Below are 21,220 nucleotides of genomic sequence, written 5' to 3'. Positions count from 1 at the left end.
ATATAAATAAAATTTTACTTACTTACTTACTTACGGTTTGTATAAAACCTCCAGTAACAAAAGCGAAACAGGAAGGACGGTATTTATTTTTCAGGCCATGAAGGCAGCAGAACTTCGAAAAGTATGGCGGCGAAGTGTTTGACAACACTAACAGAGCAGTGGATACGTGAAAGATTAAGGCTAAAACACCCGTGTCTCGGTAACTTTACATCCAAGCTAATATATACACTATGTAGGAGTAATCAGCAGCTAACTTTAAGGGTGAGACAGGGACATCAGACATTTGCTGTTGGAAAGTACTGTAGCTAGATACTCTGCCAGGCCAGAGCATCAGTAGATAAGCTAACGAGAGCTAGCGTAGCAATAAATGCTTCCTGCTCCAGACCACATCACCATAACATCTTAAAGTTATTACTTTTTAAATTTTGTTTAAATAGGCGACGTGCGGACATTGAGCCTTCCGGGGACATATGAGGAGAAGATCAGACACCTGGGAAATGGTCTGAGTAACTTTATCCGTCTGAAATCTCTGGATCTCTCCTGTAATGCACTCGTTTCAGTTGAGGTTAGTTTTAGATTGTTTTTTTTTTAAATGGAATTCACAATTTATACTACTACTGAAGAAAGAGTCAGAGTTTAATAATTATAAATGATTAAGTGCAGTAGTGGTGTATAAACTATTTGATAGTTTGAGCAATCTCCCTCTAGGATTTTGAAGACATTTGTGAGTCCTCGTTGAACATGCTAATCACAGTAGATGCAGTTTGTGTTGGCCTAACATGTAGTTACATTTCTAGGGAAGCTGCAGCATAGGGTTTCCGGGGGGGGGGGGGGGTTGTGGTTATGGCTAGTGTTTAAATTACCCACTGAAGTATAAATCCCATGTAAGCCTATTGCAGCACACCTAAGATTACCCTGAACACTAAAACTGCATGTTCTTATGCTGATATCGGCCAATACTGTATATTTTGTACATCAAGTAATATAATATATTGCATGACTAATAATATTTGCAGAGTCTGTATCTTAACCGTTCCATTGGTTTGTTCTCAGGGTGTGCAACATTTAAAAATGCTACAGAGGCTGATCCTCTACTATAACTGCATACCTTCTCTTGAAGAAGTGAAAGTACTGTTTGAGCTGCCATCGTTAAAAGAGTTGGACCTCAGGCTCAACCCTCTGGCCAAAAATAATCCACAGTACCGCCTTTACTTGGTGCATGCCATGCCCACCCTGCGCAAGCTAGGTAAGATGTTGTTTTGTTGCCCAGAATTTGCTCATCTCATGTCAGGTTTTAAAATAATAAGTTCTCCTCGTTGATTTACAGATAGCTGTTCAGTCAGAGATGCTGAGCGTAAATCTGCCTTGATGCAGTTCTCTTCTGAACTTCTTCCTCAGCAGATGAGCTTCTCTTTGAATCTGATTGATGATCGAAGGTATGCTGAACACAAAATCCTTAATGTAAATGAGCTTCAGCTCATTCTGTTTGATGAAAGAGTCAAATAAAGATCTGATACCAGATTTATAAGTAATATATTTTTGAAAATACTGTTTTTCTCTTATACACTCATGGACACTTTATTAGTTACACCTTACCAGTATTGATTTGGACCCCTTTTGCCTTCAAAACTGCCTTAATTCTTCATGGCACAGATTAATCGAGGTGCTGGAAACATTCTTCAGAGATTTTGGGACATATTACACGATAACATCACACAGCTGCTGCAGATTTGTCAGCTCCACATCCATGATGTGACTCTTCATTTCCACCGCATCCGACAAATGTTCTATTGGATTGAGATCTGGTGGTTGTGGAGGTCATTTCAATACAGTGAAGTCACTGTCACGACCAGATTGAGATTATTTGAGCTTTATTTGAGCACGAGCCATAAATCCAGTGAGTTGCGGCCATGTTAACAGCTGATTCGATATTTACATTAACAAGCAGTTGAAAAGGTGTACCTAATACAGTGTCCATTGAGTGTATGCTGTTGTTCATAAAACAAGAATTTCTTCAGACCAGCAGCACAGGCAGCTACCGAGAAATGATAGTAAGGAGATTAAGTAAGGCTTGAGAAAACATTGCTATAAAGTGATCCTTTTCATTTTTAATGATGAGGTTTCGTGGGTACATATGTTGAATTGGCAGAAAAAAAGAAACAGAAATGTGTGCCCACATTGACAGTTTTATGAATCAGAATCATAAGTAGATTTTAAGAATTTGTTGCAGTTTTATACATCTTCGGGCTGGTGGAGCACATGAAAATGCAGCGAGACGAGTCTTCTCAACCTCAGTTGCTCGAGCGGCACCATTTGCTGTGTCATTTGTGGTTTTTCAGAAGCAGTGATCGCAGACCAGCTTTAACTGACCGCTTAACCAAAAGCCTTTCTGTCCTGACCGACACTCGTGATATTGAGCTGAACTTTGTTGCCACAAATGATGGAAAGCAAAGTGAAGCTGTCTCTGACTCATTTCACAAGGAGGCCGATGGTAAGATGTCCAACTCCAAAAATCAAACCTGACTAATTCATGTTTCTTTGTTTTAACTTCTGATAAATCCAAACCATCCACTGTTTCAGGTTTCAAAGAGAAAGTTTCTGAAGATTTTAGAGAACAGATGAGCTCAACTCCCAAACAGGTGCTTTTATTGTTACTACAGATTAAATAACATTAACAGTATAAAAGTTCATTATGAAGTAGCTCTGTTCTTATTTTTAGGAAACTGCTAAATCCATCCTCAGGTATCCACTCACTAAAACTGGTAAGCTTATTTTTCTAGTTTAGGAGAGTGCAGTTTTTTCTATGTCAGTATCTTATTAGAATTGAGATTGCAGAAGAATCATTATGAGAATAAAGCTTTCTTTGAAGGTAAGAAATCATTATCAGTAAGCAATTATGAAAACAACGTGTGACAGTGTGTATAATCACCACTAGGTGGCGACATAACTCTTTTCCTGTGGGTTTTTTTTAACACAACGTGCTTGTCAAAGGTCGATTAATATCACTGGGATTTTTTTTTTATGTGTGTGTGCCACATGTAACTCGTCAGATAACAGTGAGTCCAAAGGGTCACAGATGAAAGATCTGTCTCATCAAAAAAGCTGCACCTCAATAAAAGTGCCTGAAAGACCAAAAGTGTCCTTTGGCCCCTACATAGAGCAACGTAGACCTGCTCATGGAAACCCAAAGCAAAAGGACTCTCCCAAACAAACCAGACATCCAGCTAAAGGGCATTTTACCCCAAATCCAGGTAGGAAATAAATTTGTGTTTAACAAAATCCCTGAGCTATGATTTCTTTATTCATTCCACATTTTGTAATTTTTCCCAGATGAAAGCCTCCGTCACAGTTCCTCATTTATTAATATCCGGCCTCCCAGTCCACGACGCCCTGGTTTGAATCTGTCTGACCCTTTTAACCCCATCTTGCATCCTCCACGACTAACCTACTCCAGCTTCAACAAAACAGACGGGAGCTCCAGCCAGCCTGGGCAAGCTGAGAAGAAAAAAAAGGTTGGCAGCTATTACGGTCCTCTTACTGATTTGCAAATGACATCGTGAATCATTCCTCATTCATCTGCAGGGTTTTCCTTTGCACATCTATTCATGGAATCTCTGAACTCTCTTCCCAGGGTAGTTATAGGAAACCCCTGGAGATGCTCCTCAACCTCGTGGACAAACACTGGACAGGGGAGAGGTCACTGCATCAAAACAACAACTTCCTGTGTAAGTTTGGACTTTTGGTTTTGAGGAATGCGCTATCTGATTACAGAAGCCTGAGATAACGAATGTCTTCCTATCATCTCTATTTTTGGCCTCAGCTCAGGCAGTCCAGATCCTCTCCATGATGGAAAGCGATATTTCCAGTCGGGAAACTGAGGTCAGGACCTTACGGCGGGAAGCTGATGCGCTTCGCTTTCAAGCGGCAGCACGAGAGGCAGAGCACAAAACTGAAGTGCACAACCTCTCCGCTCAGCTGGAGGAAGCTCGGAGAGCGGTGGTGAGTTGATCCACCGCTCAAACACAACACCAAGCTTTAGAGAACCATAAGAGTAAACTTTATTCACAGTATTCACTCTAACACAGGGCAAACTGAACGAGCAGCTGAGGGTCGTTTTAGAGGAAAACGTTGCTCTGCAGAAGCAGCTCATCAAGTTAGAACGCCAATATCTGAAGTCTATGATGAAAAGCTCACATGTGTCTCAGATCAGAGGTGGGTGTACTTGCCACTGTGACATAAGCGAACATGCTGCTTTCCCTACTAAGTGTCCCAGTTTGTGTTTAGAAGCTCAGGCCGAAGTAGAGGAACTGAAGAAAGAGATCGAGGGGCTGAGGAAGAAAGTGCAGGAAGCTGAGAAAGTCAAAGAACTTTCAGATATGCTGCAAGAAAGCCACAGGTAAGAAGATAGTGCTGTATTAGTGCTGACAGTTGATTTTGTTGTACCTACATGCTCAGTGTGAGTAAACTGATGTAATCTCAATCTCAACTCACCCCCTTGTTGGCTGGTTTTGTGATTTAAATGTGCCTGTGTTTGTGTTCTGCAGGTCTCTGGTGGCTACAAATGAATGCTTGTTAGCAGAGCTGAAGGGAAGTGGGGAACATTAATGCAGAATTTGAACAAAGAGATGCACGCCAGGATAAAAATATCAAAGCAGGACTATGCCGACCGTCATATTAGCATGTGCCAGCAAATATAAACTGCTTAAATTATTTTATTTTTAAAATTACTGCAGATTACTGCAAAATTGTAGTAAGTGCTATACCTTTTTTTTTATTTTTTTTATTTTTATTTTTTTATAAATGTTTCTATTATTTAAAAAAATGTGCATAAGCTGCATTTACTCGATGTAAACAGTAACGGGGAAAGGCAATTCATTCAGGAAGCTTTGTGTATGAGTGTGTGACAGGGCTGTTATATTAACAAATGATTTTCTGGGGGGGTGTTAGTGAAAAGGTCATAATGCATTTCCTGGATCTGTGGCGGGATCGTCTCTCTTTTGGCTCCTTTTTTAGTTTTTTTTCTGTTTGTAGGTCAGTCTCCATCTGCTTTGCACGCCGCAGTGGAATGAATGCATCTAGATTCCAGCTGCACTGTGACTTTATTTATACCTCTGCCTTCGGGCTGGAGAGATGCGCAGGCAGACATGCACTTTCCTCTTGCTAACACTAAATCAAGCCCTGGCAAACCAGGTTAGAGGTTTGGATGCTACACAAGCTGAATGTCTTCTTTTTCTTTTTATATGAATGTTACAGATTGCTGGTTGGTACTACTTGTAGGGAGTAAACTCCACAAAAAAAAGAAAGAAAAGAAAGCAAGAACATAACTACTGTTTCAACAGACACTCCAAAACCTACTCAGCAGAGGTTCCAGGGTGTGCGTGCATGTTTTCTTTTTTTTTTTTTTTAATTTTCAATAATGCACTACAAATCATGAACACACTTTAAGAGATCTAAAGAACAAGAACAAAAAAACAAACAGAAAACACACTGCATGCACTGGGGCATAATAGTACATTACAAGTTATTTGAAGGAAAAAAGGACAATATTGTTTCTCCACATTAAAAGGTGCACAGTATTTGGCATTAAGCACAGAAAACGGATCATACTCAAGCTACAAAAACACACTGATAGCTGCTAGTTTTGCACTTGATGCACGAGTCTTCATCAGCTGAGGCTACAAGTAGTGTGTGACATGAATCTGTCATTCTGCTGGAAAAATATTCTACAAAAGTATAATACTCGTTTGCAATTTTCCCTTTTTCTGATACAGTGTGTAAGGAAACATTTAAAATCCCTGCGTTTGTTTGTTTTTTCTTCAGTTAAATCTGTGCCTTGGATGACGGTGCGCATTAGGAGATTTTTATCAACAAATATTAGAGCATTAGCTGACTTTGTACACGTACAGGTTCATACATATTGATTTCAAACAATACAAGATTTTGTCGTCTCACAATTTCATTACTTTTTTTTTAACAACACAATGTTGTCCACCCAGTAGTCTCTTCTTACACCAGGCACAGCAGTTGCAATATGATATGACAGACTCCTACCGTCATCTATATGCTGCTGAATCAAATGCAATATACATAACATGCACAAAGTACAGCAATACATAATACAAATAGAAAATAAAACTTGAAGCCAGTGTCTTAAATTAATGTGGCTATAACCTTTTTAGAATATACACAATCTTACCACAAATATATTAGAACTACTGTATAGAAATCTGATCAGGAAGTAAAATGTTAAAAATACAATCTTGTACAGTTAGGCTCATCTCATTTGTGGTTAGAGCTTTCTCTTTACCAATTTATTACTTAAAATGCATGTTAGCAAAACAGTTTGTGTATAATTAAATAAAATATGGTATGATAAAGCTAGATAAAGACTAAGAGGGAAAAAACAGGGAAGTCCTTTTAGGTTTTGTGTAAGAGCTTTAAGTAAGCTCGTTAAATTCTGCATGGGAGAGCTTTTGTTTTGTTTTTATATGTATTTACAAAAGCAAGAAGGTATGATAAAGGTCACAAATATTTAGTCTGAGAGGGGTGACTAACTTTCACAAAAAAATCTCCCCAAAAAACGATTTTCTTGGTTCGAACTAAAGGCAGATTACTGAAAAGACAAGTGTGAGCTCATAAAATAACAAACAGCAGATTTCATGAAGACGAAACAGTTACTAAGTGCAGATGGCGAACAGACAACGCTGAAATGTGAATGAATTTAAGGTTTTGAAAGAGAAAAATCAATGATCTCTGTCAAAAACCTGTGCCAATTATCTTTGAAATGGCAAAACAAGCTAAACCGTGTAATCAGCTAAACATGGGAACAAATGTTTCTATTAAAAAGTGCAAATGTATATTCACCAAACTGTTGTCCCACTTTTGTTTTTCTTGGCATGTTGCTCATTGTGCTCAATAAATACAAGGCCCTATCATAACAACAAAGCCTAAATAGTCATAGCAAAGCAGTTTCTCTCATTTGTTCTCTTCAGTGTTTGGCAGTAACTTGCTATCAGACAGGAATGTACCAGCTGGTGATGAATTTGTAAAAATAGATGTAAACAGTTTTCCAGTTCTCACACTTCACAAAGAGAGGAACTCAAAAACATCTCTCTCTCTTGCTCGCTCTCACACACATACACGCACACATAAAATAGATGGATGGGGAAAAAATATGAAATCCTATGCTTTTGTGCTTTCTATGAGTAATCGTTTAATAGAAAATCATCCTAGTAGTTGATCAAATGTTTATTTCCTTGTCTTCGCCCTCACACGGGTCTGCCCGCAGTGGGTTTGGTCACCTTCTTTTCATACGACCCTTGATGCTTGTATCCCGAAACGTATCCAGAAGTGTCAACTATGTCTACTCGTCCCGCCTTACCCTTCCCGCGGCCGGTTTCGTCAAAACGCTCCTTGTGCGACCCTGTAAACTTGGTGGTGTCCGTAAGACGACTGACTGTTGGGGAAGCGACGGCTCTCTGTGAAGAAGTTCACAAAGAAAGTTTGAGTTTTTACTGCTGAAAAAGGAGACGTCTTGTGAAACTTGTGAAACTTTCCGATCGAATCTTACTGTGACTCCTGAAATGACCGGTGACTTCCCCTCGATCAGCTGGAACACCTCTGCCTCAGCCTCCTCTCCAGTCTTGTCTTTATACTTCTTCCTGGCCAGCTCTCCAAGCGCAACCTTGAACTCATCGAATATGATGGTGCGACTGGATTTCTTCCTGTAATATAGGAGGAAAGAACGGATATTTAAGTAGGAGTTTCAACACCTTTATAGTATATTACCTAACCCCGAAAAGTATAGTCATAGGAAAAAGATGATCTAGTCCTTACCAGGCCTTCAAATTAGGTAAATACCCTAAATACACTGAAGATTTACAGCAATACATGATGTATTACACCAAATCATTATTGAATTAACAAAACCTAAGCCAAAACATCAAAGCAAGCAAGTACACACCCCAGACTTCAATATCTTGTAAAACCACCTTTAGGAAAAGCAATTTGAAGTAATCGTTTTTCTGTGTGACCTTATCAGTCTCTCAAATCGTTGTGAAGGAACTTATCTTGACAATGTTGCTTCAGTTCATTGAGGTTTGCGGGCATTTGTTTATGTACAGCTCTCTCAAGGTCCCACCACAACATTTCAATTGGGTTGAAAGTCTGGCATTTGACTTTTTCAGCCAGTCTCTTGTAGATTTGCTAGTGTGGTTAGGAACATTGTCCCTTTGCATGACCTAGTTTCTGCTAAACTTTAGCTGTCAGACAGATGGCTGCACATTTACCTCTAGATTAGTTTATTTTACAGATGATTTCATGGTCCACTCACTGACTGCACAGTGCCACAGAGCCGACAACTGAAAAATTAAGCCCAAAGTCAAACCCATCTAAAAGTATGGTAGCAAGTGGTATGAGGTATTTGTGCTGATGTGCTGTGTTTAGTTTAGCGCTGTGAATTACGGCCAAAGATTTCCACCTTGGTTTCATCTATCCAAAGGTCCAGACAGTTTGTCCAGATCCATTTTTACAAACCTAAGCTGTGCATTCCTTGGCATTGTGGTAACACATTTGAATGCACCAGAACAACAAACTTCTGCTTTTATGGAGGTGGTCATACTTGCTCATGATCTGTTATCAAGTGCATTTGATTACCAGCACCTTACTCTTTTAATTCTTATGAAAGCAGGGAGGGTGTAGAGTTTCAAACACTTGCATCCATCCTGGCCCTTTCTTAAATAAATAATGACACAATGAGATATGTCATGTTTTATAGTTCATTTGAGGCTGTATTTTTACCTCATGTTAAGACCTGCTAGGGCTAAAATACCTGTAGTATTTTAGTTTTGCATTTTCCCATTTATTCATTATTTTATTTTGCTATTCCCCTTGGCATATTTTGCTTCAGTATGGTAATAAAGGAGCTATCAGTCACAGTGTTGTTGATTCACCTTTGGTCCTTTTGGTTGGTCATTCAAAGACTTGCAACAGAAATGGTTACAAGTCAGGTGAAATGAGCCAGTCTAGCTGAAAATAGCCTGTAGTGTTAAACAAGAAAGTAAGCTAATTGGGAAATTAATATAAAAGCAGATGAATGAAAAAATAAAACTTTTAAATGAATTTTTTTTAAACAAATACTTATATTGACTTATTTTTCCTGGTGCATAGTCATTTTCTTATTGACTTTTTTGAGAATTTAGGTCCTCCATAGTACCAAGTACTAATGTGTTTCAGAGCAGTTTGAGGTTAAGATGACAGTCCACAGTCTACACTCAGCCATGTGTGATCACTTTAATGTGGCAGATGTAAGACAGCATGGAGATGGTATCCTATTGAGATAAACAATGGGAAAACTTTCACGTCTCCCAGTGTGTCTCAGTACTTATGTGTCGCCTTAGCAACTCCACAGAGTGTAGCTCGCATTTGAGGCCGTCTCTTAAAATCATCCATCATAATGTGTTCGGCTCACGCACTTAGACCCAAATGTGTTTGACTGTAGCTGTCTGCTAAGTTCAGCCATGTATCTGGAAGGGTGTTGACTTCTCGTTTATCTGAGGATCAAACCGCTTGTATGAACTGAAAATCCTGCATCACGTCAATTTTTCTCCATCTCAAAGTGCTCCACTTGTTTAAATGGCCATTTGCCATTTTTAACTTCCATGTGAAAAGTTCATAGCAACACAAACACAAACTGCTATCACTGTGGTGATAAACTTAAACACCTAAACAACAGCCTATAAAGCACACAGTCTCCCCTGGCAACCTGCTGCCATAGAAACAAGCTACAGTAAACAGAGATGTTTTGGTTTATTATTAATTTCACTTGTTCAGTGACTGGTTTTGTTTGGGCAATCCATCAGTGTTGAACATTTGGGAGCTTCATTCCCCCCGAGTATGTTCCATGCTGTCTATTGTCAGAGGGGAAACTGGACTTTTAAACTGCCATTCCTGTGCAAGGAACATAGCTGTGTTTCCTCTCTGCAGACCTCCCCACACTGACCGGTTCAGTTCCTCACAGAATACAAAAGGCTAATCTGTGCAAATAAACAGAAGATGAGAAACTAACGAGGCTGTCATGAGGTTGAAAAGGACAGAAGTCAGAGGGTCATTATAACTTATTTTTGGCAGGGACACTGATAGTTGACCTGCTGTCTGTTGACATATATCAGCCATTTGGAATATATGATGCATATGGACTGAATGTATTACCCATGATCACATTCACTAATAAGGAAACCAAGCAGTGACTTCCAGGGATGAAACATGAATTCAACATCTGCGCCAATTTTTTTGTAAAGGCCACTTGAGGCTGGCTCCAACAGTAAGTCAAACCCCTCAGGCTTCAGTGTGAAAATGCCAAACTGGCTAACTGTGGTTACAGACTTGTGAAAACGCAGTTTTTAACTCTATAGCCAAGTCTCCCTTTATAACAACTGTCTGTTTGTTATAAACCAATGCTTGCACAATGCAACCAATGTAAGTTGCCTTAAACCTGCATTCTTATCTGAAGGACACCACATGGCGATAGCTGTGGTTGCAAAAAGACTTCCAGTCCTATGCGAAAAATGGCTCTCTGACTTGATCTCTATAAATACTTCCCTGCTGGGTTTATGGTCTGAGCCACTTGATAAAAATTTAGTCTGTTTTGTAAATCTTGGTTATACTATGTATCAAAAGGGAGGGTTATCGGTGGCATGTACATTGGCTAATGAATTGCGACTGACAAGTCGTTAGGAAATGCATGAGCAGTTTCACAGTCAGAACTGCACCTCACATCCTCTTTTATGAAAACGAGAACCACTTATCTCAAGGCTTATCAGATGCCTATGGATGATGTCACGGTAGCTATGTTAGCCTTTTGAATAGAGTCTTTGGAAACAACCTGTCTGTACGTTACTCTTGTTTCTGCTGTTGCCTGTCCTTCAGCCAGCCACGAAAAAGACCAAACACAGTGTTAAATTCAAAACGTGCCTCTCATGCTGCTTTACTGGTCTTTCTTTTTTTTCTTTTTTTTAATGCTTCTACCTCTTTGTGATGAACCCCTTTTTAGGTACAAGCAACCATATGCTGCAGGGCTAAATGCAGTAGCCCAGGTTCGACTCCAACACGAAGCGCTTGCTTCTCTCTCCCCACTTCATCTCATCTCTTCATCTAATAAAGACAAAAAGGCCTAAAAACAAAAAGCTGCTTTCACTATCTTTCATGTTCAGACCTACTTTTCAGTCAATCAGTATTTGATCTACACATAGCACATCAAGCTATGTGCCGGTGGGTTTTTTTAAGGACTACACACATCTGCGTGAGTTGCATCCGCAAAATTCTTCACTTTGGGTAGTTTAGTATCTACACAAACATAAAAATACTACAAACTTTATCCCAATATAGTCCCATCCCTCACTTTAAAAAAACAAAAAACATGGTGCAAGAATGATCGAGGCCTCAAAACATTTAGAAACTACTCTCTGACTTGGTGGCTATACCCATCTTTTATATACAGGCTATGGGAAATACAACCAAAGCCCTGGAAATAAGATGTCGTTACAAATCAATGAATCTATCTCAGATTATGTTGTAGCATTCTGGTTCCAAACAGGCGCATAGCATAGCAGAGACCTAACGTGGTGCAGCAGACCTCCATATCCAGAATAAATAATGAGTCACTGAGCCATGCTGTGATTTGCCAGTCCTCATTAAGATCTTTAATTTTTTTGCATGCATTCTCCAACACTGATTAAAAGGAAAGTGATGATCTGCATCTCTTGCAATGCCAGCCCTCCCCCACTCAGCTGTGCCTGGAGTCAGAAACTACATGAAAAAGGGCCCTTCCCCCAGAACTGTATCTCTGTTTATACTGTCGGTGACACCTAGGTATACAAACACCACATGTGTGGGGGGTTTTTTTCCACATTTTACAGTAATATTTTCTGGATCACACTCCAGAGCTGTGAGTCTTGAAAGAATTGCCTGCTGCACCACCTGGGATTAGAACCCGAGGGAATCAGATGACAGCACCTGTAAATTCACACACCAAACACACACATATCCAGAGACCTAATGAGACTACACAGAATTACTCGTAAGAAAAATGTGCAAAAAGCCATTGGGCATACTTTGTTCCTTAAAATTTGGGCCATCATATTATTTGCACACTTCAAAATACTGCTCACAAGTAGAGCTGGGTGTAAACAAGACTCACAGTCTAAGTTCATTCTATCGAGAAAAATATTTGTAAATGTAAACACAAATTGCCATGCCAGCAGCAAAGGTGTCGATGTGGTTGGCTCAGAAAAATGATCCTTCTGTTTGTTGTATAAACAGACAGCTGAAATAGGAAGGAATATTTTATTAATGCTCTTAAAACTCTTAAATGCATTGAATGTATTATGACTGATTTGCCATATAATCTTGGAATCTCTTCCAGTAAATGTATATGAAAAATGACTTAGATTGGACTACAGTTATATGCAGGTAGAAGATGGAAAATCTGCTAAATCAACGTGAGATTCCCGAGTAGATCTTTTTTCTCTCCATTCTTGTAGACACAATGAAGTGTGGCTCCCAGCCATACTCCGCAATTCTGGTGCCGTCTTGCGTAATAATCCTTATTCAGATCATTCAACCAGGATGAAACAAGTTCAAAGCCTCTCTGTATATGAATGAAAACTCCAAAATAACCATGCGCACGGTCGCACAAACCAATGCTGTAAAAACCCCGCTCCTTACATCAGCTTTACTCTGTGCTACTGCACACAAGTCCCGTATTGTGTGTGAACAACACTGGAACAATATTCATTTTTAATGTGGCGTGGATCACATGTACGCTCACCTTAAAAGTGTTACCAGCCTAGACAGCATCCGGATTTTTGGTGCATTTGGTAAACATGGGCACAGCTGTGCAGAAGACTTTTTTTTTTTCACTCCCATGGCGAAATAATATTGAGGTCACAGTAAAGGATGAATCAGCCCAGCCTGAGGAAATATAAGATGAGCCATCCTGGCATTTTGTTCTAGCTGCTGTTTCTGACCAACCGAATACTACAAGTCTCCTTAATAAAAGAAAGAACAGCATGTTCTGAAACAGAACATGAAATTCAGAAACTGCTAAACCGAGCCTTGGAGTTGTTTATGATATTTTGATGGCTTTATAAACTGATGGTCGTGACTGACTTACTTATTAATGACTAAAGTTTAGTTTAATAATAGCTAGATGCCCTTCATGTGTTCATAGTTACTGTACAATAAGGTTGATGCCTGCTAAAAACATTAATTTAGTTCTTTGAACTGTTCTGAAACAGAAACGAAATAGTTTTCAGTTTTATGTTCTTTGAACCACAATTCTAAATGTTTGCAATTCTCTACCAACAATCATCTACGAAATGACAAATGCAATAAATAAAATATGCGCTTCTGTCGCGACACAACAGCTAAGTGATTTAAACAATCAATTGCAAATTGGAAGGTAAAACCCAAATATGATGGAAAAGACTTTCTACTAATCCAAACTGAAATTGTATCCTTAGTGTGCAATAATGTCGGTGTCTTTCTTACTTGACTTTGCTGAAGACGATGTCCACGTCAGTGAGGGTGATGTTCTTGCCGTCGATCACGCCGCAGTCCTTGCAGAGCTTGGACCAGTTCTTGCCGTGCATCTCCTTGCCGGTTGCACGAGTGTCGCCGTGGATGGCGAAGCGTCGAAATGATTCTTCCAAAGCAGTAATCTCCACCGGTGTAGATGACCCGACACCACCGTCGCTAGTCCCATTGGACTCGGTCGAAAGCCTCTTGGATGCCCGGTCTTTAGAGTGTTCACTATGCGGCCGTAATGGGGCCGAAGTCATATTGGGGTGCTTAGCTGTCTGGACTTTAAAATCGTCTATGTTGTCTCTGGAAGGTAAAATAGCAAATAATCAGGTTATCCATGTGATGTCAGAAGTATAAAAGGAAGTTTACTGCTACTGAGATCAAGTGTACATGCACTGAAGTTATTCTTTTCTAAGCAGACTTGTGAATAGTCACAACAGAGGAGGTCTGTAAAAGAATAAGAAATTAAGTGAGTTGGGAAAAGCAGCCCCTGCAGCATGTGAGGTTTTGGCTGTGCATCAAGAAACATAAATAATTCCCTGTAATATTTTCCATTTACAAGAAAAGCTCATGGATTTGATCACAATCATCGGATAAGAGAGGAAAGAAACGTACAGCCTAAACATGGATACCAGAAAGGAAGAGGAGGATTTTCTGGAAAAATAAATCTGTTCTAAGATAAAGTGCAGTTTAAAAAAAGTGCTCACACTGCCTGTGAATGGGCAGACATCACGGTTCTGGTAGAGAAGTGAGAGTTATAAATAGATCTCTGGAATTCAGTGTCACACAAATCAAGAAACAAGAGTGTATAAAACACACACACATCCCACACACAAAACTGTGGACTGGAAGCACTTATAGTGTCATATACTACAGCTAAAACGACTTACTTTTGGTCTGCCATGTTTGTGCAGGAATTTGGTTCCCTCTGTGCAGTGTCTTGATTAGCCAACTTTTCTTTTCTCTTTGTGCTGTGGGAGAGATCAGAATGAAAGTGGTTAATGTTATGGGTGTGTACAGATGTGAGTGTCAGGGAGGGGTAAGAGGGAGAGAAATTTAATTAAACCAATTAACCCAGCAGCATAAAAACTGAAAGTGGTGCTCATACTACTAATACAAGGTCAAAATCCTTCTTATAATCAGATAAAACAAATTTATTTCTGCTTTCTACAGTCTGTGAGGACACACATCTTTCCACTGTTGTCACTTCATTCAGTCTCTCCTAACACATCGGCCAGATTTGCAGCCACAGCAGCAAATTCTTCTTCTCAAGTCAGCTTTACATAAACATACAAAAGGAGTGACAAAAAGAAAAAAGCCAGTAACACCATTTTTTTTCATTCTATAAATATAACAAAACCCTGCATTATGTTTGGATGATGCATTTCTGCTCACCTTTCAGCTGTTCCCATACTCAGCTCAGCATCCTTAAAAAAAAACAGTGCTGCCACTGCAAAGTACACCCAAACAAACTCTCTACAACAATTTGCCAGAAGTTGTACTCACGTCGGTTTTAAAAAGATACAAACGAGAACCAAACCAGAGCGGGATGCTGCGTCCTGCGGTTCGAACCGTCTGCTCTGGCTAACAAAGTTTAAGCAGCTCCCTCGAGTCACCAATGAAGTGCTTTTACGCTCCCCCAGTGGCAGTGGCAATATGAAGGGCTTTGTTTCCACAATCCTGTAGCTAACAATCACAAACAGGGCCTAGCTAAGGACGGTCGATGCTTGAATACGTACCAAAGTTAAAAGATTGACACTGCATAAAGCCATTATATTCAGAATGTTGAATCTTTGTGAGGAAAAAGAGATTATTAATGTGTCTGAATAATAGCATTCACAGCTATAGACACTGGGAACCCATTGTCCAAGGCAAGTGGCTTCTCTGTCTGACCCATGCCATTTCTTCACGCATGCACACGGTGACATCGCAGAGTACCACTATTGATGGCAGGGGCTTCTGTAGTCATATGTCATCGAGATCTCCAGCCAAGACAATTGAGACTGAGTTATTGAGGTTGCTGAAGTCTCAATGGATTACCAATAAAGTTCGTCACCATTAAGGAGAACAGAAAATCATTACCATTTTTACTGAAGTAATGTATTTACCACCTATATCACCTATATAAATATTTGTGCATTTTTAGACATGGTCAAGAAGATGTGCTGAAAATAAGGGATTTAAGTCATTTTGAACATGGCATGGTTGTTGGTTCCAGATCAGGTGATCTCTGTATTTCAGAAACTGCTGATCTGCTGGGATTTCCCACACAGCCATCTCTGAGGTTTACAGAGAAAGGTCTGAAAAAGAGGAAATATCCAGTAAGCATCGGCTGAAATTGCCTGACATCAGTCAGGTTATATTGAGAGGAGAATGGCCAGACTAGTGTGAGCTGACAGAAATAGTTCAATAATTCCTGGGTTACAACCCAGGCATTCAGAATAGCGTCATCATCTAAACACACAACAAGCTGAAACTTGAAGCAGAGGAACTATAGCAGCAGAACACCACACCAGGTGCAACACCTGTCAGCTAAGAACAGGAAACTGAGGTACAGTTCTCATGAGCTCATGAAAATGTAATAATATGAGATTGCAAAATGTTTCCTGGTCTGATGAGCCTCAGATTTTGTTACACCATTTAGACGGTTGGGTCAGAATTTTGAATAAACAACATGAAAACATGGATCCATCCTGCCTTTTATTAACAAATGAAGCTGGTGGTAGTTTTAGTGGAAAGTGATATTTCCTTGGCACACTTTGGGATTCTTAGTATCAAGTGAGTATCATTTAGAGACCACAGATTTGAACTTTGTGACATATCAGAAAGTTCAACTTGGTTTCTTGAACGTGACAATGAGTTTGCTGTACTCAAATGACCTCCACACTCCAACAGAGCACTGTTGGGATGTGGTGGAAATGCTGAGTGCTATTTTATTTTTTTTTATTTTATTTTTTTAAGTTATCATGATTTTACTGCTCATAATCAAATTGTATCTTCAATTTAAGAGTCTTAACTTTGATTTAATTGAATTTCAGAAATGGATTGTAATTTTACTCCTTACGACTTAAGACTTACTACCTCACATTTTCAACCTGTGTCCCATACTTCAGGAAGGAGAGGCCAGGGTGAGGTGGAATGGGATTTTACTTAAAATTGCAGAAGGAGAGTCAGATCAAGAGCTGTCAGGACATACCAGCTTTGAAGTTTTTAGGCATTAAAATGTCTAGAAGGGGAAGTAAGAACCTTTTAAACCATGCTGAAATCAGGTTAAAACTGTTTTTTAGAATGAAACATGAAAACAGGACAACGCTGCCCACAATCACCTAGACAACGGGTTCTTTGATTATATCAAACAGAAAATAGGCAACAAAGTTTTAGAAAAAGAACATATCAAAGCTCACAAACCAGGTATGTATTTATGAAGGTAGCGTTAAAACTGAAAACATGCTGGAGCTGAAAACATTTTTCAGCATATCTGTGACTCAGATAACCTAAAATCTGAATTTAACTATTTGAATAATAGCTAATTCAATGAGTTGAGATGGATTCTTCAAGATTGGGCAGCCCATCACAGTAACAAATCAATGATGTTCCTCTTCATGGAACTAATATAACTTCATGTAGGCATGCAACTAAATAGTAGTATAAATACTGATTATAATAGCTATATAATCACTTCAACATTTAATTTGAATTTATCTTTGTTGTTAGATTGTAAAGTAAAGACTCAATAATACACAGAAAACCTCATCATCAAACAACTGTCTATGAGCAAGTAGTTGGCAACAGTGGGAAGGAAAAGCTCCCTTTTAACAGGACGAAACCTCCAGCAGAACCAGGCTCAGGGAGGGGCAGCCACCTGCCCTGACCGGTTAGGGGCGACAGTCTGTAAATATCCACCACTGTTTCCTAGAGCCTAAAAATATTGACTTTATAAAAGATGTTCATTCCAAAATTAAATAAATGAACAAATAAAAGCTTGAAATAGTCCTTAAGGGAATTGCTGATTATCAAAATTTCTTTTTGAAACAAGATTTTTACTATCTATATTGCAATGCAATATACAATTAATAACTGACATAACATAATCTACATAAAATTCATAATACTCTAAGCAATTCTGCGATTGCTTCCTGTAGCAGCGACACTGAGGTACTGTGATTATATACCTCACTCTCTGTGGAGATCCACATCCTTTCAGTACACTAGCTGCTCACTGTGTTTTCCTTTGTGCTTTAATGAGAGCGACTAAATCTAACAGAAACAAAGGAATCCTTTCACTGTCCTCCTTGAATTTATTGTCAGCAGTGTTAAGTGCCCAAGTACTCAGTACAACAAGCCTCCTCAAATGATACATAAAATTAACACTGCACAGAGTTCATTGGGATAAAGCACAACACACACTGAGATGAACTGAAATGTGGCCCTCTGAAAGTCTTTGTTTCATTGCCTTTTCTTGGATTTGGCCCGATACAGAAAAAATAGACAAACATTACCATTACAGATCAAATTTGCCTTGTGCCACTTTTTTTGTCCCACTTTGCCACATACAAATGAGAAGCCGTTTGGTTAAGGGCAGATCTCCAGAGACAAATCTGTTACTGGATGACAGCATGCTTACATACACTCTCCTTCTGGCAATACACTGCACAGATGAGTGCTTTAACTATAAATCGACCCATTTTGAACTGCGTCTATTCATAGCAACAATACATTGCCACGAGTGGAACATTCTATTCATTCTTAGGGGAGCAGATCAGACAGCAGACAACATGCAGGCGATAAAAAAGAAAAAAAAAGAGGGAGAAAAATTTGGTGTTAATCTGTTAGTTTGGCAGATGGTGTTTAAGTCACAAAATGATGACACTGTTGTCAGAGTGAGAGAGAGAGAGAGAGAAAAGACAGTGTCTGTAACCTACTGCTTCATCATGCCATCATGGTGAGTGGGGATGGAGGGATCCCATCTGCTTTCTATCTAGATCACCTATCCTTTTCCAGGCAGCTGCTCTGGAATGTGACCATGTCAGTCAACTGTTACCACCCCAGTGTCTGCTCAGGGCTTCACCCCGCGCTCAAGTCGCTTGTTTAGTTCTAACAACCCCATGTTTCTTCAAAAAAGTTCAATACAGCCCCTTAAATATATCCCGGTCTGTTCAGTCCCCAGTCCTCACTCTCCACACAAGGAGAGAGGACACGACATTAGCATGCCGCAGCCCAGGTCTGAGGTCACCACCACGCTGTCTCTGTCATTCCTCGCCTCCCCAAACACTTGAACAGCTCTGTGAGCCAGAGATCTTGGCAAGCATTACGCTGTAGAAAAATAAGATGTTTAAAACACGACGCAGTGGTTATTGTTGGCAGCAGCAAATGGAGGTAATAACAAAGCCCAGGGATTCTTATGCAGCTGCACATTGGAGCAGGATACATGATGCCAGAGACAGCAGAAGCGTCCCTGACATGGCTCATGGGGAGAAAGGCCTGTTGAGCCAGCAACAAAATTCATTCTGAAGGGAGTACAGTTAAAGATTTTTGGGAGGGTAGACTGTGTTGTATAACTTTTCATTTTTTGAGTCTTTTAAATTTGTGGAAATGCAACCAAATGTCTCAGCTGAAACATAAAAATATAGCAGAGCGCACCAATGCCAGCTATCCTCCAGTTTGATTTGTATTCACAGTCTAAAAAATCCCACTGACTTTGCATATCTGACCTAAATTTGAGTCATCACAAACAAAATAAGATGATTTACACCGTGAGATTAATTGTTTGCGACAGAACCCAAAGGCTCCTGGTCGAGTGCAATAAAAAACCTACACAGTGAAATCTAGGACAAACTCAGTGACTGTCTTCCTCTCAGCCATACCTAATTCAACCAATGGCAGCAGCGCCATTAGGTGAGAGGAATTAAACATATTGTGTTCGCGCAGTGCTTTAGTGACACTGCTTCCAAAATAATGCACTAATGGCTCCTTCAAAACTACAACCTAATACCACCACAGACAGTCGCAATTGGACATATTAATGTGATTATCTTGTATTCATTTAAAATTAAGCAGAGCTGAGCATCGGATTATGACACAGATCTTTTTTTTTCTTCCCGTGCCTAATTATGTAACTACCTACTCGTAGCCCAGCAGCTCCCCCCCCGCTTTTTTTTCTAACCATTAATGGTGCTTATTAAAGGAGCTTCCACTCTCGCTCTCATTGCGTTCAAAGGATAAACGTATGAGGGGGGAGAAAGCTCTTGTTTATATCAGTGGACATGGCTGCAGCTGCTGCTTAAACCACAGAGTCCGAGTGCGTTTATTGAGCGAAACGTGTTACATAAACTTGCAAACGCCAGATTCACACGTCCACGTGATCCGTTTGTTATTGTCAGCCCTTGCGAGTCTGCCTGTCCGGAACATTAGGTACAGCCCAGGTATGCGCGAATCGAGCAGTGTCAAAATTAATCCCTTTACAGAAAATTCTAAATAAAAAGGAAAGACATGCAGAAACTTGCAAAAAAACAAAAAAAACAAAACCCAAATGAATCACATGAATCAGTGTAGGCTGGCAATCATTTTTTCCAGGTTGTGAAAACATGCAGGTCTACCGTGTAGTCAAAACAAACTACGTTTTTTTTTTGTATCTTTTATTTTTTATGAAGTAAATACGACAAATCGTTTTAATTACCTGGTGACGTAATCCTCCAGCTCCTCGCGAATTTCACAAAATCATAATTAAGCAGCGAGGAGCCTTCAACTATCTTCCCTCCCTGTTGCCTGGGATCAAGACTACCCGATGGTTCAGTCCCTCTGAGATGCTGAAGAGAAACCAGACTGCTGATTGGCTGCTGTCGAGTGCGCCGAGCTGTTTTCTCTTTTCTTTTTCTTTCTTTCTTTTCTTTTTTTTCTTTTTTTTTTTACCGCCCCCTCCTCCTCGCCTCCTGGTTTTAGGCACGACGATACCACACTGGAGCTGTGATAAACAACCAGCAGCATCTTTTCGTGCTTTGAGGGGAGGAGATAGTAGATGTAAACAAGGGATGGGGGATCGTACGAAATGATAGCTTTATTAATAATAGCAGCTGTCTGTAGCCATGAACCTTGGAAGGACATGCATGGGAGAGGCCAGTGGTCACACACAGTAGCAATAACAAGCAATAACAATCTTTGGCTTTTGTCCAAACACAGGATGGCCAGAGGGAATTATCTCAAGGGGAAACCCGTCAGACTTTAATAAGCAATCTTTTCAGAATGGATGCATGTCTACAAATACTCATGAATATGACTCTTCTTATGTCCAGGGCTGTAATGTGTTACACAACCAGTAGCCCATAACGGCTGGACGTGGATGGACATTATGTAACCTTTAGGCTTGGTTGGTTCAACTGTGGCACAAAGGTCTGATGTATGCAACTCAAACACAAGGATATAAGCAGAAAGCATGCACGCCTACAAGCAAACGAAGAGAGAATAGTGATAGCTGATCATGATGAAAGCAGCCTGGACAGAGTGCAATCACTTGATGACATAATAGTCTAACTCAAGCTACTTCAGTTGCACCAGTGTGTGGTTAGTAGTAGGCTACAGCGAAAACAAGTACACACTGAAAGTGCTTTATGATCAGACTTAGCAATAAGAGTTGCCCTGCCAC

The 21,220-nt window shown here is 39.8% G+C and overlaps 2 protein-coding genes across 8 annotated transcripts; one reads left to right on the top strand and one right to left on the bottom strand.

Annotated features, from left to right (window-relative positions):
• Nucleotides 1–66: 66 nt before the first annotated feature.
• Nucleotides 67–5,447, top strand: cep72 (centrosomal protein 72). Of its 5 annotated transcripts, XM_040031100.1 has the most exons (14): nt 68–199; nt 438–565; nt 1,054–1,246; nt 1,328–1,436; nt 2,340–2,491; nt 2,581–2,639; nt 2,720–2,762; nt 3,051–3,251; nt 3,331–3,512; nt 3,632–3,725; nt 3,821–3,999; nt 4,086–4,212; nt 4,285–4,396; nt 4,545–5,447. In XM_040031100.1, exons 1-14 carry the CDS (start codon nt 124–126, stop codon nt 4,603–4,605), a joined length of 1,716 nt encoding a protein of 571 aa, XP_039887034.1. In that variant the 5' UTR covers nt 68–123; the 3' UTR covers nt 4,606–5,447. The 5 variants fall into 5 exon arrangements, with proteins under 5 accessions (XP_039887033.1, XP_039887035.1, XP_039887034.1 ...); XM_040031099.1 differs by having other exon boundaries at nt 67–199; nt 2,343–2,491; nt 4,086–4,396; XM_040031101.1 differs by having other exon boundaries at nt 67–199; nt 3,159–3,251; nt 4,086–4,396.
• Nucleotides 5,326–20,451, bottom strand: LOC120733110 (tubulin polymerization-promoting protein). Of its 3 annotated transcripts, none has more exons than XM_040031148.1 (5): nt 20,258–20,451; nt 14,472–14,552; nt 13,549–13,884; nt 7,571–7,724; nt 5,326–7,478 (listed from the first exon to the last, which is right to left on the bottom strand). In XM_040031148.1, the coding sequence occupies exons 2-5, from the start codon at nt 14,483–14,485 to the stop codon at nt 7,269–7,271; spliced, it is 714 nt and encodes a 237-aa protein (XP_039887082.1). In that variant the 5' UTR covers nt 14,486–14,552; nt 20,258–20,451; the 3' UTR covers nt 5,326–7,268. The 3 variants fall into 3 exon arrangements, with proteins under 3 accessions (XP_039887082.1, XP_039887083.1, XP_039887081.1); XM_040031149.1 differs by lacking the exon at nt 20,258–20,451 and adding an exon at nt 15,088–15,314; XM_040031147.1 differs by lacking the exon at nt 20,258–20,451 and adding an exon at nt 14,977–15,091.
• Nucleotides 20,452–21,220: the final 769 nt, after the last annotated feature.

Source organism: Simochromis diagramma, unplaced genomic scaffold, assembly GCF_900408965.1.
Source record: "Simochromis diagramma unplaced genomic scaffold, fSimDia1.1 OVJJ01000361.1, whole genome shotgun sequence".
Lineage (NCBI taxonomy): Eukaryota > Metazoa > Chordata > Actinopteri > Cichliformes > Cichlidae > Simochromis > Simochromis diagramma.
This window is presented reverse-complemented; position numbering and strand designations above follow the sequence as displayed.